At 44.2% G+C, this 17,327-nt stretch overlaps 2 protein-coding genes across 4 annotated transcripts in view; one reads left to right on the top strand and one right to left on the bottom strand.

The window, feature by feature from the left end:
* Positions 1-3,739: 3,739 nt before the first annotated feature.
* Positions 3,740-11,928, top strand: LOC130404759 (core histone macro-H2A.2-like). 2 transcript variants are annotated; one of them, XM_056609651.1, is made up of 9 exons: positions 3,740-3,999; positions 5,525-5,723; positions 5,874-5,980; positions 7,188-7,382; positions 8,116-8,220; positions 9,360-9,459; positions 9,851-9,940; positions 10,279-10,453; positions 11,024-11,928. In XM_056609651.1, exons 2-9 carry the CDS (start codon positions 5,552-5,554, stop codon positions 11,187-11,189), a joined length of 1,110 nt encoding a protein of 369 aa, XP_056465626.1. In that variant the 5' UTR covers positions 3,740-3,999; positions 5,525-5,551; the 3' UTR covers positions 11,190-11,928. The 2 variants fall into 2 exon arrangements, with proteins under 2 accessions (XP_056465626.1, XP_056465625.1); XM_056609650.1 differs by having other exon boundaries at positions 3,741-3,932; positions 11,024-11,926.
* A 1,830-nt stretch (positions 11,929-13,758) lies between these two features.
* Positions 13,759-17,327, bottom strand: part of LOC130404114 (Golgi-specific brefeldin A-resistance guanine nucleotide exchange factor 1-like) — a 78,658-nt gene continuing 75,089 nt past the window's right edge. For both annotated transcript variants that reach the window (XM_056608717.1, XM_056608716.1), the window contains exons 37-40: positions 16,385-16,498; positions 15,503-15,680; positions 15,117-15,305; positions 13,759-14,083 (exon numbers count right to left, since the gene is read on the bottom strand). In XM_056608717.1, coding sequence (XP_056464692.1) covers positions 13,827-14,083; positions 15,117-15,305; positions 15,503-15,680; positions 16,385-16,498 — 738 coding nt within the window. In that variant the 3' untranslated portion in view covers positions 13,759-13,826. The remainder of the gene's footprint in view (positions 14,084-15,116; positions 15,306-15,502; positions 15,681-16,384; positions 16,499-17,327) is intronic.

Consider the following 17,327-nt stretch of genomic DNA (forward strand, 5'->3'; position numbering starts at 1 on the left):
GGAGAGTTTCCCCTCTCCTGGCAGTTGATGGGTGGATGTTACTACCCGGTCCAGGGTGGGGTGGAGGGGGTATGGATGGAGGGTTACATGGGGCCAGATAGAGGAGGCAGTGTGCGTCAGCGTCGAGTGAGAGATGGAGAACTGAGTCTGCAAAGTGTTGGCAGTGATGGTGGACCAAGTGAGGGAGGACAGGAGACGAATGGCTAGGTAAACAACCATCGAGAGAACAAACAGTGTGGGACTATGGCAGGAAACGGAGTCAGATGTGATGATGCTTGAATGGTCATTGTGTCTAAGCAGACAGCGGCACGGCCCAAAACGTCGCCATCGCAGGAATAAACAGGTTGTATGTTATTGCTTTTAAATGACCAGACCACAGCCACAGAGGAATAATAGATTTCCATTGCGGACGTCCCAAAATGATCTAGCGTGGAATCTTAATTTGAACGATAGCGAAAGCAAACAGAAGCAGTGCTGTATCAATGCTAAGCCTTAATGATTCTTCCAGCCATAGGATGGGGGTGAGTTGGGGGTCACTGGGAATATCTTGTATCTAGGTCCCGTCATGTTAAATGATTGTATTGGCCCCGTTTAGATGGCTGTTTGTTGGAATGGCGGAGGAATAAGTAATACTCTCAACTGCCTTCCGGACATACAGTATGTATCCACAGGTAAATCTGAGATACCAGGACAATCTGTCAAAACATGTCATCTGCTTTTATCCTCCCTCAAGCTAAAATAATAGATCTTCTACTTTAGTACATTATTATTTTAATTTAAGGGGGCCATGAAGTCAAACATATTCAAACATATGTTAAGCTCTAATTTTTACTTGTTTTGCCTTTTTTTCCTCAGTTCTTCTTTCAATGTTAAAGTCCTTCCACTTCCATTTGTGGTTTGTAGAATGCCTGATTGAAAAAACCAACTTCATCTCCGAATCAACTAGGATCTAGGTCTATGGCCTAGGATTGAGCTCTATTCTCATTCAGCTAGGTTACATAACTTATACCGTCATAAGTTGTTCTTGGCATGGAATGGGACATCGCGAATGGACCAAAGGATCATGGTTGAACATCTCGTTCCCATGTCCAGAACCCAAAGAGGAAGTGCTGCTGCATGGTCCGGTCTTGGCATTAGGGGACACCGGCGTCTGTTTGGACTACCGTGGTCGGCAGTGCCAGCTGTTTTCATCATCTGGAGAGGATGCTAACTGGGACAGTCTACGTCCTCCAGTCAGAGGGGGAGAAAGCATCCCTCAGATGACAAGCAGGGATGGATAAGCCATCTCTGCTGTCTGCATCCCCCCCCCCGCTAATCCCCTCCACCCCGACCACTATCTCACAGGGATGTTCATGGGACAGTAGAGATTTGTCGGAGGTCTGGTCTCTGGTCTGCAGGGCTGACCCAATTTCAAAGCTATAGGTCGCTGAAGGGGATACAACCAATAGAAGTGTGGGACCCTAACACCCCATTACCCTCAGTGGCCCATGCCCAAACTTTACTACTCCCACGTATCTGACCCATTTCATCTGGAGAGACCGTATACACCCAGAACGTCTAGACCACAGCTCTTCATTTTACGGGGCTGCTAGCTATTCTAATATATATCCCCCCGTTTTCAGGTTCTTGGTATCCATTTCGCTTTTGATGCAGTCATTTGAGATCCCATTTGTCACCCACTATTGATGTGAGGCAACTATGATCTGGATAATGACCATGATAATGTTATATTAGATTACATTGATTTATACTGGCAATGAGATGGTAAATTGCAAACTATAAATTTACTTTATTGAATCTAAACCTCTTTACTTGCATTTATAGTCCTTTGAGCCCATGTTATTGTCAAAGGAGAGACCACAGGTGCATAATGGCAGCTGTTCCGCTGTTTTGATATATTTATTGTTTTAATATTATGGTTTATAGATTTTATTGTCACTGTTTTGGCTTTCAAAGTCTGCCTCATAAAGTTTGGAATTATACTTAACTAAGAAATCCGCTGCATAATTTACATAAGTTACAATGTCAATACATTGTAACTCCATAAACGAATAGTATGTTATTTTCCCTATGTCAACTATTTCCATATCTTCACATAAGGAACTTTTCTAGGAGCTGCATAAAATTTACCTTTGATCTCTCAGATATTAATATATGATTTATAGATGTCTCGCAGCACTGTATTTCCGATGTCACAAAAGGGTCGTCAATAGACTTCGCTTGGCTGTTGTTCAAAATTATAATTAGGCTATTGGCCAAGAAAAGCAGTGGACAGTGTACTTCCCTCTAGTGGTCAGAAAAGATAGATACAGGAGAAAATAAGCAAATACAATTGCCTGAAAGACCACATAGTTTGAACTATTTGTGCCTTTGAAAGTATTTGAATACAATTGGTTGTATCGTAAATCAAATGCAGCTATTTGATATGTTTAGCAGAAATGTTCTACTTGTAAATACAGAGGATTCTCTCAAATATGTTACTTTGCTGCCACCTTCTGACACTTTCAGGGACGTTTATTTTTTTTTCTCCTACACCCCCATACATCTATATGTAATACAAGACCTTAACACTCAATACCTCTATGCCACAGAAAATAATCAGTTGATTACTTTCAGCTACATTTGAAAGTTTTGCATAGCATAATATTATCCGAACCAGTAAAGCTCTATGCATTACTAATAATGTGTCATTGGTAATTTCCATGTGTTATTAGTGAACTGTTGTGATTCAGAAATTGAATTGCAGAGAAGTGCTGTCTCTAATAGCTTAAATTAGATCATGACAGGTAGTTCGAATTAATTCCATATTACATTAAATTCTAAAACATTGAATTCGAATTTATTAAATATTTGATAAGATCTGCTCATTTATGTATTGAATGTATCCATATTCATGATTGTCCGACCTGACAACCCCAGCAGTGAATATTAAAGGTTTTTGTTTAATGCGTGTGTGATATGAGCACCACATCGGATTTAAAACATTTTGTTTTAAATTCCATCGAGCAGTTATAAAACATGAAAAACATATAATATAGAAATATATAAAAATTTACATTTTTACATTATTTGACACTAGAATTATCTATTGTTGAATGAGTCTTAGTTGGAAATAATGGTCAAATCAACAGGAGGTAATGGCTGTCATAACGCATTGTGTTGGATTAATTTTGTCTTTGACAGACCAAAGATGGAGTCAGCTCATCAGATTGGCTTTTCTCTACCCTGGAGTCCCACGTGACGTGATTATGATCCATGAAGGATAGGAGATCCTTTGATGCTTTCTGCTTGAGAGACATCATTATTGCCCAAGGGGAAAAACGATTTGTAAAATAATCCGACATTATGCTTAACAGGTTGAAAGCCTGTTAAACTGATGGGAAATATACCACATAGACAAACAGTGTGCATTTACTGGTATGACAAGAGGCTGCCTTTTTCCAAATAAAAATCTCGCTGTGCCGTTACGCGCTGTCAAAACCCGGGTACGGAGTGGCAAGTCTCGGGTTGCGGCCTGGATGGTTCACGAATACATGTTTTATTCTGTCTTGCTCCAAAGCCCCGTCTCATATAGGCTACCCTCTTTAAATATGTTCTGGTGTGCATGACGCACGAAATACCGTGCTGATGTGCAGTATATATCTCACAGCACGTCGAATTCCCCTCTACCAACATCCATTGCCCACCGAAGCCATGTTAAGGGGGCGTTTTCATGGTTTTCCCTGTAAAGAATTTCCCCCCTTTGCAGCATCAGTAGCACAGCGCCAGCCTGCGTCCAATGTACGGTGGTTCGGCCTGTAGTTTTTTTTGGTAACAGGATACGCACCAGGACCAGCAAATAAGGAAAACTACACACAGCCGTTGATCGGGGGATTTTTTCAAGAGGGAATTGCAGGGCGACATCCATTCGTGTAAAAAGGAGGACAAGACAGGTATAAACTCGGAGTATTTCACGGCCGCGCATATCCGGATTCTTGGCTGTCGTGGCGTACCGCATTCGTAAGGAACGCTACTTTCCATGTCTGGTTAGATTACAGATTAAATACAGCAAAAACAAAATGGTTGCACTTTTACGGAGGATGAAGGTGGTTAAACTAAATGCCACGGCCCAATGATCGTAACGCCTCTATTACAAAACGATCCGTTTCTGCGCGAGCGAGTGAGGAAAACATTGAAGTGAGGCCCACTGATAAGAAAGGTGTGCATATTTAATCCCGTATACGCACATCCTATCCTGAAACGCACGTATACAGTATGGCTTTGGCTTTTTCTATGCACGGTTGCACGTCCATCCCCAAATCAAATTCCAGGATACTATAATGAGGTGTGCAATGCATTTTCTCCTGCAACGTACGCTTGTTTTCGATGTTTTATTCAATGAGAAATTATAATATATATCTCGTGCGTCGAAGTGATGTTGCAACGAAGGTACAGTAGGTGGCACGAGCACACCCCCCTTCATCCATTTCACTCCCAGAGCAGTGTCCTTCGCGAGGGACGAGTGAGCATTGGAGACACGATTCGACATCTATTCACGTTATTTAAAAAAAAAACATAATTTGCGCCTGCACGATCACGTCGCTATGCATTCCAGCGTGCGCACAGCGGAGACGTCAAAAGAACTGCCGAGCGGGAAGTTGTTGGGGGGCAAAAGAAAGTGGATTATAAATCCATGAGTGGAATACACAAATCCTAGAGCCTGATTAATTCGCGCTGTGCAAACCCTTCTTCCCCTGTGCATTGTTGGACCACATATGGTTTGAATAAAAGTGTATTATAGCACCTTCAACAGTTGGGACAACGCCCGCATACTTGACAGACCAGCATTCCTCTCTAGTCCACATTTACATATTGATCTGTAAACAACGTAGGCCTACTTTAAAAACATAGAGGTTACTCGAACACGATATACCAATAATATTGATATTTTCTGTCTAGCCTTTTAATTGCCACAGCCTTTCCGGGATGTCATGAAAAGAGTTGTTTAGAAACGTTTTGCCACACTAACCTGTTGATTTGTGACACATGTTCAAACAGTGCGTAATATCGCACCCCGGAATAGATTCTTGGCTCTCAGGACTGCTCTTTTACTGCAGATCTGGCGAGGAGGAGGAAAACAATCTGTTAACCAGAGCATGGGGACTGTTTTCAAGACATGAGCAAACACATGTTAGCATTATACAAGGAAATACATTAGCGTTAGTATAAACGCTTGAATGTTTTTATTTTTTTATTTGTGTACCTATATTAAAAGTAGGGGGGGGGGGGGGTCTTTTTGTTGTATGAACAGACACGATCACTAAATATGCAAAAATATCTTAAAGTACAGATTATAGTATTTTAAACACCATTGTTTTGTGTCAATTGCTTATATGGCCCACAACAACCTATTCAATAAACTATTATTATTTTATGTAATATTTTCTGAATGCTGAATGGTAGGCTAGTTACAATGTAACGTTATTTTAATGTTGTCAGCCCTAGCCGGGAGTTCATGACTCTCGTTAACTCTTTGTGTCACCAGCTCTAGACTTCCACCAGTCGCGGCAGGATGTCAGCTCGAGGAGGAAAGAAGAAGGCCACCAAAATGTCCCGCTCGGCCAGGGCGGGAGTCATTTTCCCGGTGGGCCGGATGATGCGCTACCTGCGCACCAGCACGCACAAGTACCGCATCGGCATGGGCGCACCGGTCTACATGGCAGCAGTTATCGAATATCTAGCTGGTAAGTCTACCGCGTAAATACTTAAGTTTATATAATGCGCATAATCTATTTATTAAACAGCAGTATAAAAAAAAGATCTTGCATCCTGTGCAAGATATGCATATATGTATATCTGCCATTTATCTTAATCCTATTTACTGTGTTTCCTAGCTGAGATCCTCGAATTGGCTGGGAACGCGGCACGAGACAATAAGAAGGGCAGAATCACCCCGAGGCACATCAAGCTAGCGGTGGCCAACGACGAGGAGCTCAACCAGGTAACCAATAGAACATACTGCTATTGATACAATGCTCCTATTGGACCATCCACACGGTGGAGGGAGCCCCCATTACATATCGTGTACAACTGTGTTACATATTTAACCTGGCCAATGATTATGTGTCGTGTGTGGCCTATAGTGCCATGTGTAAAAGTGGCATAATGGCTGCATTGTAATCATACATCCTTACAAAATAAATATTAACATTTTTGGAAGATTTTTATTTTTTGATCAACAGTTACCGGTTAAATATCTCTGGTCTAGGGGATTGCTCAATATCCAATAGCTGTATTTCATCAACCTCTATCTACAATCACCAACACTAAACCCCTCAGTCAGACAAAAGTAAATGAAAATACAATATTTGTTTAGGACGGTAATGTGCACCACGTGGAACAACAACACACAACAATCCCTTTACGTCGCAACTGGAAATTAATTCCGTCATGCTCCCTGGAACATTCCCCCCAGGGTGCTCTCAGATTCACATCCTCCTCGGATTCAGCCGGGAAAGCGCTCCTTGCCATCGCCTCGGCTTAAACCCTGGCACGATGTTCACAGATATGGATCGCATCGAACACTCAGCGTGTTGGCACAACAAATCTGCTGTGAGGCCTTTGAGACAAGGTTATCGATACGATGTGGCCACTGTTCAGGCAGCCAGAGCAGTGGGGGTATATTGGAATAAAACCCGACATTCTTATTATCATGGACTCAACAATTGAAGAGTGGACTGATAATCAGTAAAGGCCGCTTGAGAGAGAATGAAACCATTATCCATTCAGATATAATTAGAGCAAAGCATCATCTGCCAGTGATTTCCCTGGGTGAACATCCTCAGTAACATAGGCTGCTGCCGTGTTTCGGGGGGGGGGGGGTTGGCACAGCTCAGCCAAATGAAAGTGAAAGTAAAGGTTCGGAATAGTCGAGAGAGTCAGGCGCTTGATGAAAAGATGGCCCAGGAGTGCCACAGAGTAACGGGCCAACTAACCACAACACCGGGTTTTTGCAGATCTTTTATATGCCAGATTATGTAGCAGCGGTACTCAGAGAGGCAAATCCAATTGTGTGACCACAATTGGATTTGTGCGTGGGGCCACCCCGGGCCCCATAGACCCGCCCCTGCGTTCCCCTTCTTAATAGCACCTCCCATAATACGTTTCCCAATGACCTCCTCACACCACGGTTCTCTGTCTCCCTCCAGCTCCTAAAGGGAGTCACCATCTCTAACGGAGGCGTCCTGCCTCGCATCCACCCGGAGCTGCTGTCCAAAAAGAGGGGCAACCGTGTGAAGGTGGACGCCCAGGTGGTGATGCCGGAGAAGAGAGAAGCGCGCTCCAAGAGCCCAAAGAAGCCCGCCGTCAAGAAGGGCAAGGGGAAACCAGGTCGCAAGCCCAGGGTGAGTTTAACCTCCAGGGGGTCAAAGAGGACTAGGAGGAGGCGCTTAACTAAGTAACTAGGATGAGGGCGAACCATCTGATCTGCCCCGAGCTGTCAGTATACAAGGCTGTATATCATCTAGGGTCGAGACCAACAAAACAGTTATGATGAACAAGACTAAATTAACTCAGACCATACTCTTAAATAATCTTTGTTTTACCTTTAAGCATCTATTTGCATTAATCCGATGTGGTGCTCATATCACACACGCATACATACATACATACATGCACACGCCCACACAGAGACGTACGATTTCCCCATACAATGTAGGCTCAATGATTTCAACTCTTCATATCGTTTGAAGATTATTTTTATACACACGATATTTCCGGTTGCTGATACTGTTGCCCTTCAACGTTACCAATGTCGTCAACCCACCAGGAGCCCATTGATTTATTCGATGCATAAGTGCTATTAACACAAATCAAAGTCTGTGTAATGACTCTAGAGTTCTGCCATTGGGTTGATTGCCCCTTCGCGATTCGACAGAATTATAGTTGCTCCACAATGCATTAACGAAATTACTGGCTGGTTACCAAGTCCACACACAGCGGCGTGGTCTCTCGGCCACAGAGACACTCCCAGCTCCGGGGTTTTGGCAGATGTAGTCGGCACTACAACTAAACCTCCTATAAAATGCACCGCTTAACTATGTTTTAATTGAACACCACTTCTGCTTTGACTCGAAGAACACGGATAATGACAAAGAGGCGGTGCCAAACTCCACGGTAGAGGACGGCCCGGGAGACGGCTTCACCATCCTGTCCGCCAAGAGCCTCTTCCTGGGCCAGAAGGTACCGTCCGGGACCTCGGTCCCCCCTTTGATCCTCATCCACGTCGTTAGGTTACCAAACAGACTCTCTGCAGTCAGGACGAGTTGAAGCCAGGCTAGCATCTAGAACAGGGATGGGCAACTGGCGGCCGCCAGTTGCGGGCCGCATGCGGACTCAGTCAGGCCCGCACATAATAAAAAAAAAAATAATAATAATTTATCGAGTTACAGAAAACTCGGTCAAGAAAGATGAGAAGAATTCATAGAATTCGAAGGCAAACCCATGCGTCTAGTTTGCTTAGAAGCGATATCAGTCATTAAAGATATCCACTTAAGTCGCCACTACAACTACTACAACTGCTTGTTGGGTTTGAGTTCATTGAGTTGTTGCACTTAATGTTGGGCCACTGTTTTTCAGTTTTTTGACTTCATTGAATGATGATGTATGTGAGCCCTTTGCACTGATAAAAATACTGACCATTCATGTGGCTGTTTGAGCATGGAAAACATGAAATGAATGTATGTTGGTTCAATTAACATACCGTACATAGGTTATGATTCTGGATGATTTTTTAGGTAGTGGCCGTCCCCAAAATGCACCAGAATACAGGAAATCATATCTACCAAATTCAAAATTGTGTAGCTTCTCTCAGCTCACGTTTAGTTGAAGTGTGCATTCATGTGGCCCTCCGATATGATGAAAAATGTGGCCCTCTTTATCATGAAAGTTGCCCATCCCTGATCTAGAAGTAGCCCTGAAGCATATGCACCAGAAGATAGACCAATCAAAACACATGTCATGTTGTTGGGGAAATACAGGCAACAAGGGTATTTGTGGAGAGGCAATGTTCAATTTACAATAGCACTTATCTGTCTACATCTGGTCCACATGTATTCAACGTTTTCCATTGAGGATGTCTGGAAATTTGTAGCATTTCATGGCTACTACTACTCTTTGTTCTCTAATGCACATATGAAAAATATCTTACTTTATTGTGGGTTTGCCTCCGAACATGCATAAACATGCATTGTGTTGAGTCTGCTTGAGCCTTTACACAAGTAATAACCATAACGTCTATGATACAAGACAGGCAAACAAAACTGAGTTGCTCTGTTTAACATCATGACGGCATCACCAAGCGCCACCTTGTTGTTCCCCAGCTCTCCCTCACAGAGAGCGAGATCAGCAAGATCGGCTCCATCAAGGTGGAGGGAATCATCAACCCCACCAACGCAGAGATGGACCTGAAAGAAGGAGTGGGTGAGGAGTACTGACTAGATTACAATGCTAATGAATAGTTGAACTTTTGAATTAGGAGACCATAGGGGAGACAAATACTATGAACCGCTTCTTATAGTTACTATTCTAATTATTTTTCCTTACATTTCATGTTTTGTTATATAGTTAAATAGGTATATTATTAACAATATCACATTTATATTATTCTTCCATCTTGAGATAAGATATTGATAAAGTACCCCCCTCTCTTAAATTTAAAGCTTTGGGGCACTTGTATTAACACTTCCACATGATAAAACCACACACTAATAATAATTGCATTTATACAGCCCAGTTGAATAGACTACTCTTAGTATGTAGTGTGATGCTACATAAACCGCCTCCACTCACCTGCGGTTCCTCTCCTGAGCAGGTAGCGCCCTGGAGAAGGCTGGGGGTCGGGAGTTCCTGGATGGGGTGAAGGAGCTCCGGAAAGCCCAGGGTCCCCTGGAGGTAGCGTCAGGTGAGGTGATGCACGTTGAGCTCCCCAAGATGAATGCACTCTGGCTTGAGGCAGTTGAAGGGGGGGGGGGGAAGAGAGAGAGAGAGACTTGTGTGGCTTGGGAGGAGTTCCACAAAATGCTCAACTTTCTACTAATTACAACATTAGTGGAAGTTCACCGATGATAACATGATACTTTATTAATCCCTTATGCAAAACACAAGTTTAAAAACTAAACATAAATAAATATATTAGAACACACTACGAATAGTATTTTTGCAGGACAAAAGAGATCATGAGAATAAGGTGACATGCAGACCATGAAACCAGTAGAACCGTGATGCTCCTGTGTGTCCTAGTGGCTGTGAGCCAGGCCAGCGGTATGCCCGCCCGCTTCGTCATCCACTGCAACGTCCCAACTTGGGGCTCGGAGAAGTGCGAGGACCAGCTAGAAAAGACGGTGAAGAACTGCCTCTCCGCAGCCGAGGAGAAGAAACTCAAGTCTGTCGCCTTCCCATCACTGCCCACCGGACGGTGAGTCCACTCGGTCAACACGCGCAGTTAGAGTGCCAATTCCTTTCTAGTAAAGCACTCAAAATTGTGCTTTACTTGTACCACACTTCAATCCGTTCTCAAGTTGGTATGCTGTGAGGCAATTTAACAATAATGCATTCCGCCTTCTTTTTTACCAACCAAATAAAAACTATAGAAGGGTAAAATGTGTCTTGGTTCCTTCAATAAGGTTTAAGGAGTTTCTGTCCTTACTGTAACGTTAAGACCGAATAGAGCAGGTGGGACTGCAGAATGGGGACTTTAAGATGTATACATTTAAAGCCAAACCTCTTGGTCTCTGCCAGAAGTAGGAATGGGCCATGATGTTCGGCAAAGTTTTCTATGATATTCTAGATCTTATATATGCCAATATATCGGACAGTTCCCATGTCAGAACTATAATAAATTACATCACTTTAAACCTATTGTGATTTTATAAAGAATCCTCACCTTAAACGAGGCACAAATCCCTAAAAAATAATATGTATCAATAGAATAGATCAACTAGTATCAGCCTAGACCTTCATACTAAGCACCTTCCTCTCCCCACAGGAACGGATTCCCCAAGCAGACGGCAGCCCAGCTCATTCTGAAAGCCATCTCCAACCATTTTGTGTCGTCCAGTTCGTCCTCCCTGAAAAACATTTACTTTGTTCTGTTCGACAGCGAGAGCATCGGGATTTACCTTCAGGAAATGGCCAAGTTGGACGCCAAATGAGGACCAAGCCGAAGGATTGTGCTTTGTCGTTTTTTCGACAGAGCGAAGAAGTGTTTTTTTTTTTTCTTACTGTTGTAGTCGTATTATAAGATTGTTCCGGGAGGGGGATGGATGTATTTTTCTTTTTTGTTTTTTTAACGGGGGTAGACATGTGATGAGCGAATAGGCTTGATGAGGACTCAGTGCCTCAGTAGGTGTTAACAAGAAAAAAAAAGTTTGTGAGTGGAATATTGTTCGCATTTATGTTTTCCTGTCGTTTTTTCAATCTTTATAGACTAGACAATTTTATCTGTAAACATTATCATGGCACTCCCTCATCTAACTGACCTTTTTACATTCCATGTATGAAGAGACTGGCAATGGTCTTTTTTTCCCCACCCCCATGGACAATTCTCTGTAGTTTCTGATACAGTTAGTTTAATACGAAAAAAAAAAAAGATTGTGTTTCTCATTCTGCTTTAAATAAAAATCCAGATGTTTTACACCAGAGCTCCAGCGCAAATGTAGACAAGTTGTCTCGATATTTAGATAGCATTTAGACCAACACCACAATATCTCAACAAGACTGTTTAACCATGAACATAACGTAACAAAACGCAACCACGAGGCGAAGCATTGTCTTAACATATTTATTACATTGTAAAAAGTACATTAGCTCTCATTTATTTATATATATATATGTATAGTTATATACACATAGTCATGTCATGTCCTGTTTCCAAACAATGATAGGCTCCTCAGATAACCAGAAATACCGAATGACCAATGAAGCCAGCGGAAGAATTGTGTTGGGTTGTCTCTCCTGACGTAAGGCATGTTTACAATCCTAGTATTACCCGACCAAAACATAGACGCGTCTGTCACCTGCGCTACAAAGCGTTCAAAACGGATTTACTCTCGCATTAGAAAAGATATTCCTGAAAAACCAAAAGGTGAGTGGACTTGCCTTTCAGCAAAGAAGGTACAGCCCCCTAAGGAGTTCCAACCACATCCATACTATAATAAGATCAATGTTCAATAAGAACGATTTCATTTCATACTATCGGGAAAAGTGGTTACCATGGAAACGTTTGCATCTACTTTGGTAATGTTTCAGTGTAATTTTCGATGCATCGGAATTAAAGAATTCACACCATAATTTCTTTCCCATCCCACGGTTTAAGAAGAACTGGTCTCGTTCACGTCTGGAGCGCGGACAGTGTATGGATGTGGTTGAAACCGCTGAACTCAGCCAAGGTGTTAGGGCGTCTAGCTCGAGAGTTCTCACCCTTTCACACAGTATGTTCTCAGGCCTGCTACCGCTGCTGTACAGAAGGCATCGACATGCAGAGAGTACCTTGTAGTGCGTAAGTAAGATGGAGAGCGCCCTATATCAAACCAATGCCTTCTTCTCCAGCCCCGAGCTGTCAGTATACGAGGCTGTTCACCATCTACGGGGACGAGACCAACACAACAGTTATAATGAACAAGACTAAATTAACTCAGACTGTACTCTTTAAATAATCTCTTTGTTTTAACCTTTAAAAATCTATTTGAATCAATCCGATGTGGTGCTCACATCACACACACATACAGACATACATACATGCACACCCAGAGACGTACGTTTTCCCCATACAATTTAGGCTCAATCAATCCACGTCAACACTTAGGAATGTTTTGAAAGGCTTTCAGATCCGTCTTCCGTGAGTGTGTACGTCATCCCCCTCCTGGTTTATTTGTTCTTAAGCATTTTTTATTTCTGAGTAATAATTAAAAACCACAACAGTCTGTAAAACTTCCCCCCCCCCCCCCCGCCCATTGAAACGCGTCACGAGAATAGAGCACGGCCCTTTCACAAAACAAAACAAGACTGATTTATTTCCCAGTCGGCTATGAATCTAAAATGTGCCGTCATTGAGCTGTACAGTTAAATACGACAGCCGACCCCCCCTCACCTAGCGTGGTAAGACATGGATATATACAAGTTGGTGCCAGTCTGGCCAAGACGTCTGCCACCGGTGATGCACTGTACATCCTATTGGCTTGACAACATGCGGTACCAAACAAAAGGAACAGAAAAACAGAAAAATACACTTATTCACGGTCCCTTGTCGGAATTCACTAGATCATCTTTAAGCACAGACATACTAGCATGGTGAAGAGGGCCACTTTAGCAAAGCATTCTCCAGTACAAAACAAAATTTGAAAAACTGTGCGTCCTTTAGAATATGGAAAACCAGAATCCTGTCAGCCTTCACCCCGCTCCCATCTTACATGATAATAACAATATGCATGATAATAATAAATAACTACTTCTCACAAGTAAAGGGCTCGCACATGACCATCGCCCGTCCCAAAAGCTGTTGAGATGAGCTCGAGGCCAGGCTAGCTGTCTTATGTCGGTTGGTTTTTGGGGTGATATTTTGACGTCATGGGGTAGGGGGCGTGGCTTCACTTGTACCAGAGAGGATCCCACGTCATCAGAAATTTAAATGGAGTCGTCGGTGTTGAACAGAAAAAAAGAAAATCAACGACAAAACAAACTGAAGGAGAGTGCGGAACCCCCCCCCCCCCCCCCCTCACCCTCTACCCTCTACCAGAGGCAATGGTGGCAAAGCGAAGAAGAAGACGAGGAAGCCTCGAGACGAGAGCGTCTCATTTCTCCTCGTGGGAGGGGCTGGTGGGTCGGGGGGAGACAGGGAGGAGGGGCACGGGGGAGGAGGCCTCGATCAGGGCGGGGTTTAGGATGATTGGCAGGGACATGGGGGACCCGCCCACCTGCAGGGGCAAGGCCAGGGGCTGCAGGATGAGGGGCGACTGGCTGGTGGGGGAGGGGCCCCGCGACGGAGACACCTTGACAGGGGGCGGAGTCAGCGGTGAGGGGGAGGGCCCCGGAGACGACCGCTCCATACCTGGGGGAGAGGGGGAGGGGATTATTGTAGAGTGATATCAAGAAGCAGGTATTTAAAGTTTAAAGGTATGGAATTTTTGCCGCTAGTGGTCTCTCAATCAAAGCAACAACAAAAGGCGTAGTTTGATGAAGTGTGACTTGGCGTGGGAGCATTTGAGCAAGTAACATAACGTTCACTCGCTAACTTCCCATAAAATGAGTACCAAACATACCCAAACAGCTGTATGCACCATTAGAAAGGTGCTGTAATTCATGGTCATTAACTTTTTGAGCGTGTTGACCGAACTTTATAACGTTACCAAAGGCATTAGTGTTAGTGTTGGTAACTGACGGGGGAGTTAAGTGTTTATTTTATGCCCTAAACAATAACCCAACTAAAATGTGATTAAACCGGAGACGTTGCGCGTTTCAAACTCTTCCCAATGGATTTGTGTATCCTGCTAGCTCTAACAGTAAAGAGCAGGTGAAGTACTGCTTGGCCAGTGAAGCTCCGTTGTGGGGCTAACAAAGAAAGAATGTATACATAAAGATTAAACAGACCAATCATTGTATATAATAGAGATCAACTGACTTTTGATACGTGTATATTGGTGGAAACTATGACAGCGCCTACAAAATGAGTTTACGAGTACTCTGAGATTCAGACCGTGTATTCAATGAGTGTTCCAGCATTTCTTGCATCCCAAATACCGATTCTATTAACGAATTCGGCAGCCGTCATCTCTGCAAGGAAAGCCATCTTCCCACACAACTTCCTGTTAGTGTACAAGGAGAGGAGGGGCCATTCACAGAAGCTAAGTTGTCAGTGTGTACATGAGAGGGAGAGCGAGCGAATCAATATGTTGTTACCTATTGAAAAATACATAACATAGGTCTAGTCATTTGGGATATTTTGATGCAGAAATGTTACATATTATACCTTTAACTGCTTTAATATAGAATGATGATAAAACTTGCATTATACTTCATGGGACCATGCTTAACCGGTCCTCTAGATTGATATCGGACCACATTGGCCTCTAGCTGGTACTCACCGTTGGCACTGGGTGAGGGGGGTCCCTGGGGGGTGGAGGGCCTGCTGGGGGTCTTTGGCTGGGCGGGGCTGCCCGGTATGCCGGAGGGGTTCTGGGGTACTGGCTGGGGGCCCTGGGGGGGGCAAGGCTGACCCCCGGGGCCTGCTGGCTGGGGAGGGTCCACCAGAAGGCTGTTGGGGGGGCCTGGATCTGGGAGGACAGGGAGGGCAGAGAAGATGATGTGAGCTTCAAGGTCTCCAGTCTGTCTCATCTCCACGGTACCTGGTGTGTGAGTGTGAGTGTGAAAGTGAGAGTGAGAGTGAGAGTGATAGTGAAAGTGAGTGAGTGTGAGACAGTGTGAGAGTATGTGTGCGTGCATGTGTGTGTGTGTGGGCGCGTGCCAGTACCAGCTATGACGGTCTGCTTGAAGAGCTCCTCTCTCAGGTTGGGCAGGAAGCAGACTATGCGCTCCCAGGTGATCTCCCACAGGTCAGAGTAGCCGGTGCGGGAGTCCGAGCAGTGGAAGATCCCTGCTGTGTCCATCACCAGCAGCATGTTCTTCAGGGACTCTGGGATGGCCTCCAGCTATGAAGAAAGCAGCAGGGACCAAGGGGTGGGGGGGGTTAACCAAGCCAGGGTTGTAATGTGGACACTATTATCCAAAGCACCCAACGATGAACTCAGATTATGACGGCATGATGAGGCACATAGGGGATTACGGCATCTTGCGCAAGGATGCCTACAGGTAGACTGCAGGAATGAACCCTAGAACCGTTGGACTGGGGGTCAAACACCTTAACCACAACACTATCCATTCCCCTGCAGCCTCAATAGTATATATCTGGAAGCCAGGGAACCCCCTATCCCCACGAGGCTCGGAGCCAACTAGTAGATCAATATGTCAGTGGATGAGGCGCCTGAGCTGCTGGAGTCACGTAGTATTGACTCTCCAATCGCCACTCCTTTCCTCTCTAAATTGCGGATTAAAAGACGCTGGCATCCACAGTGAGGATGAAGCCGTTCAGACTCCACTGAGCGCCAGGCAGTAGATTAGGATCGTCACTAAGCGAAAATTAAGCTACTTAGCAATAACTTAACGTAGGGGTCTTAAGAGATGTGTGTGAGCGGGATTTCCGTGTTGAGATATTTAATTTTTAAGGTCTTGAGTACTTGGTTTTATCCCCCAGCCGGCCGGATACACCTCCCCCAGCTGCTCTTCAACAGGCTGCATCTGCGTCGTCAATGTGAGCTTCTAACCAGTAGGTAGAGAGAGCCATAGTGCGACTCACCAGCAGGTCACTGGAGCCTGCATGCATGTACTTGTCCATGAAGTCCAGAATGGTGAGCCAGAGGGCAGCGAAGGTGGGCAGGGACAGCAGGGGGGACAGGTGCTGAAGGAACACCTGGGAACAGCAAACCAGTGTCACGCGTTATCACACAGGAACATTGAGACAAAGGTCGTTCTGGTGGTCCTGCCTGGGTGAACTAATGGTCAACCGATAGACACGTCATGTCTTGATGCACTGGAGCTAGTATGTGGTATTTGCATGTGGTAGTCGTTAAGACATTTGGCATTTGAGGCGGTCGTTCTTAACCAAATCAATTTATATGAATTATTTGTTTTAATGGTTGCTTTATAAGTCAACTCGAGTGCAAGTGTGTATTTGGAATAAGGTGGGCATGATGTCCTTCAGTCGTTGTGTTTATGTGTGTCTACGCTCAACGTGACCTTGTTTAGAAGTAATGGAATATTGAGACCATAGCTTGAATTTAAATTGGTATGTTTAAGAAAAACACAGAAGCTATGCATTTACCATCCTGCGGTTGTTTGAGTGCGTGGATGCATGTGTATACATGTGGGTATATATGTGTGTGACGTTTTTTTACGATAAGTCGGCTAGTTGCTGCTGTGAGATGCGAAACACGTTCGCTACGTGAGACCCGAATGAAATAATGCACGTCACAAAATGAAACCTTTTTCTGCATTATTTAAAACAGGGCTTTGCCATAAGCTTTAATTTTTTATAATAAAACACGCTTGTCCGTGTGTGCGGTGCTGATAGGGTTGGGGTGAGGTAGGGATTGGCAGGGATGAAGAGAGAGTGTAGGCGCGATAGAGTGCATTTGTGCCTGAGTGACTGACTGACTGACTGACTGACTGACTGACTGACTGACTGACTGACTGACTGACTGACTGACTGACTGACTGACTGACTGTTTAGTGGAACAGTG

The sequence above is a fragment of the Gadus chalcogrammus genome, chromosome 15 (genome assembly GCF_026213295.1).
Source record: "Gadus chalcogrammus isolate NIFS_2021 chromosome 15, NIFS_Gcha_1.0, whole genome shotgun sequence".
NCBI classification, from domain to species: Eukaryota; Metazoa; Chordata; class Actinopteri; order Gadiformes; family Gadidae; genus Gadus; species Gadus chalcogrammus.

Excerpts from the sequence above, each read along its gene's own strand:
- LOC130404759 (XM_056609651.1), top strand. The coding sequence starts at position 5,552 with ATGTCAGCTCGAGGAGGAAAGAAGAAGGCCACCAAAATGTCCCGCTCG. Across the intron at positions 5,724-5,873 it reads AGTTATCGAATATCTAGCTG|CTGAGATCCTCGAATTGGCT; the intron begins GTAAGTCTACCG and ends TGTGTTTCCTAG. Across the intron at positions 5,981-7,187 it reads ACGACGAGGAGCTCAACCAG|CTCCTAAAGGGAGTCACCAT; the intron begins GTAACCAATAGA and ends GTCTCCCTCCAG.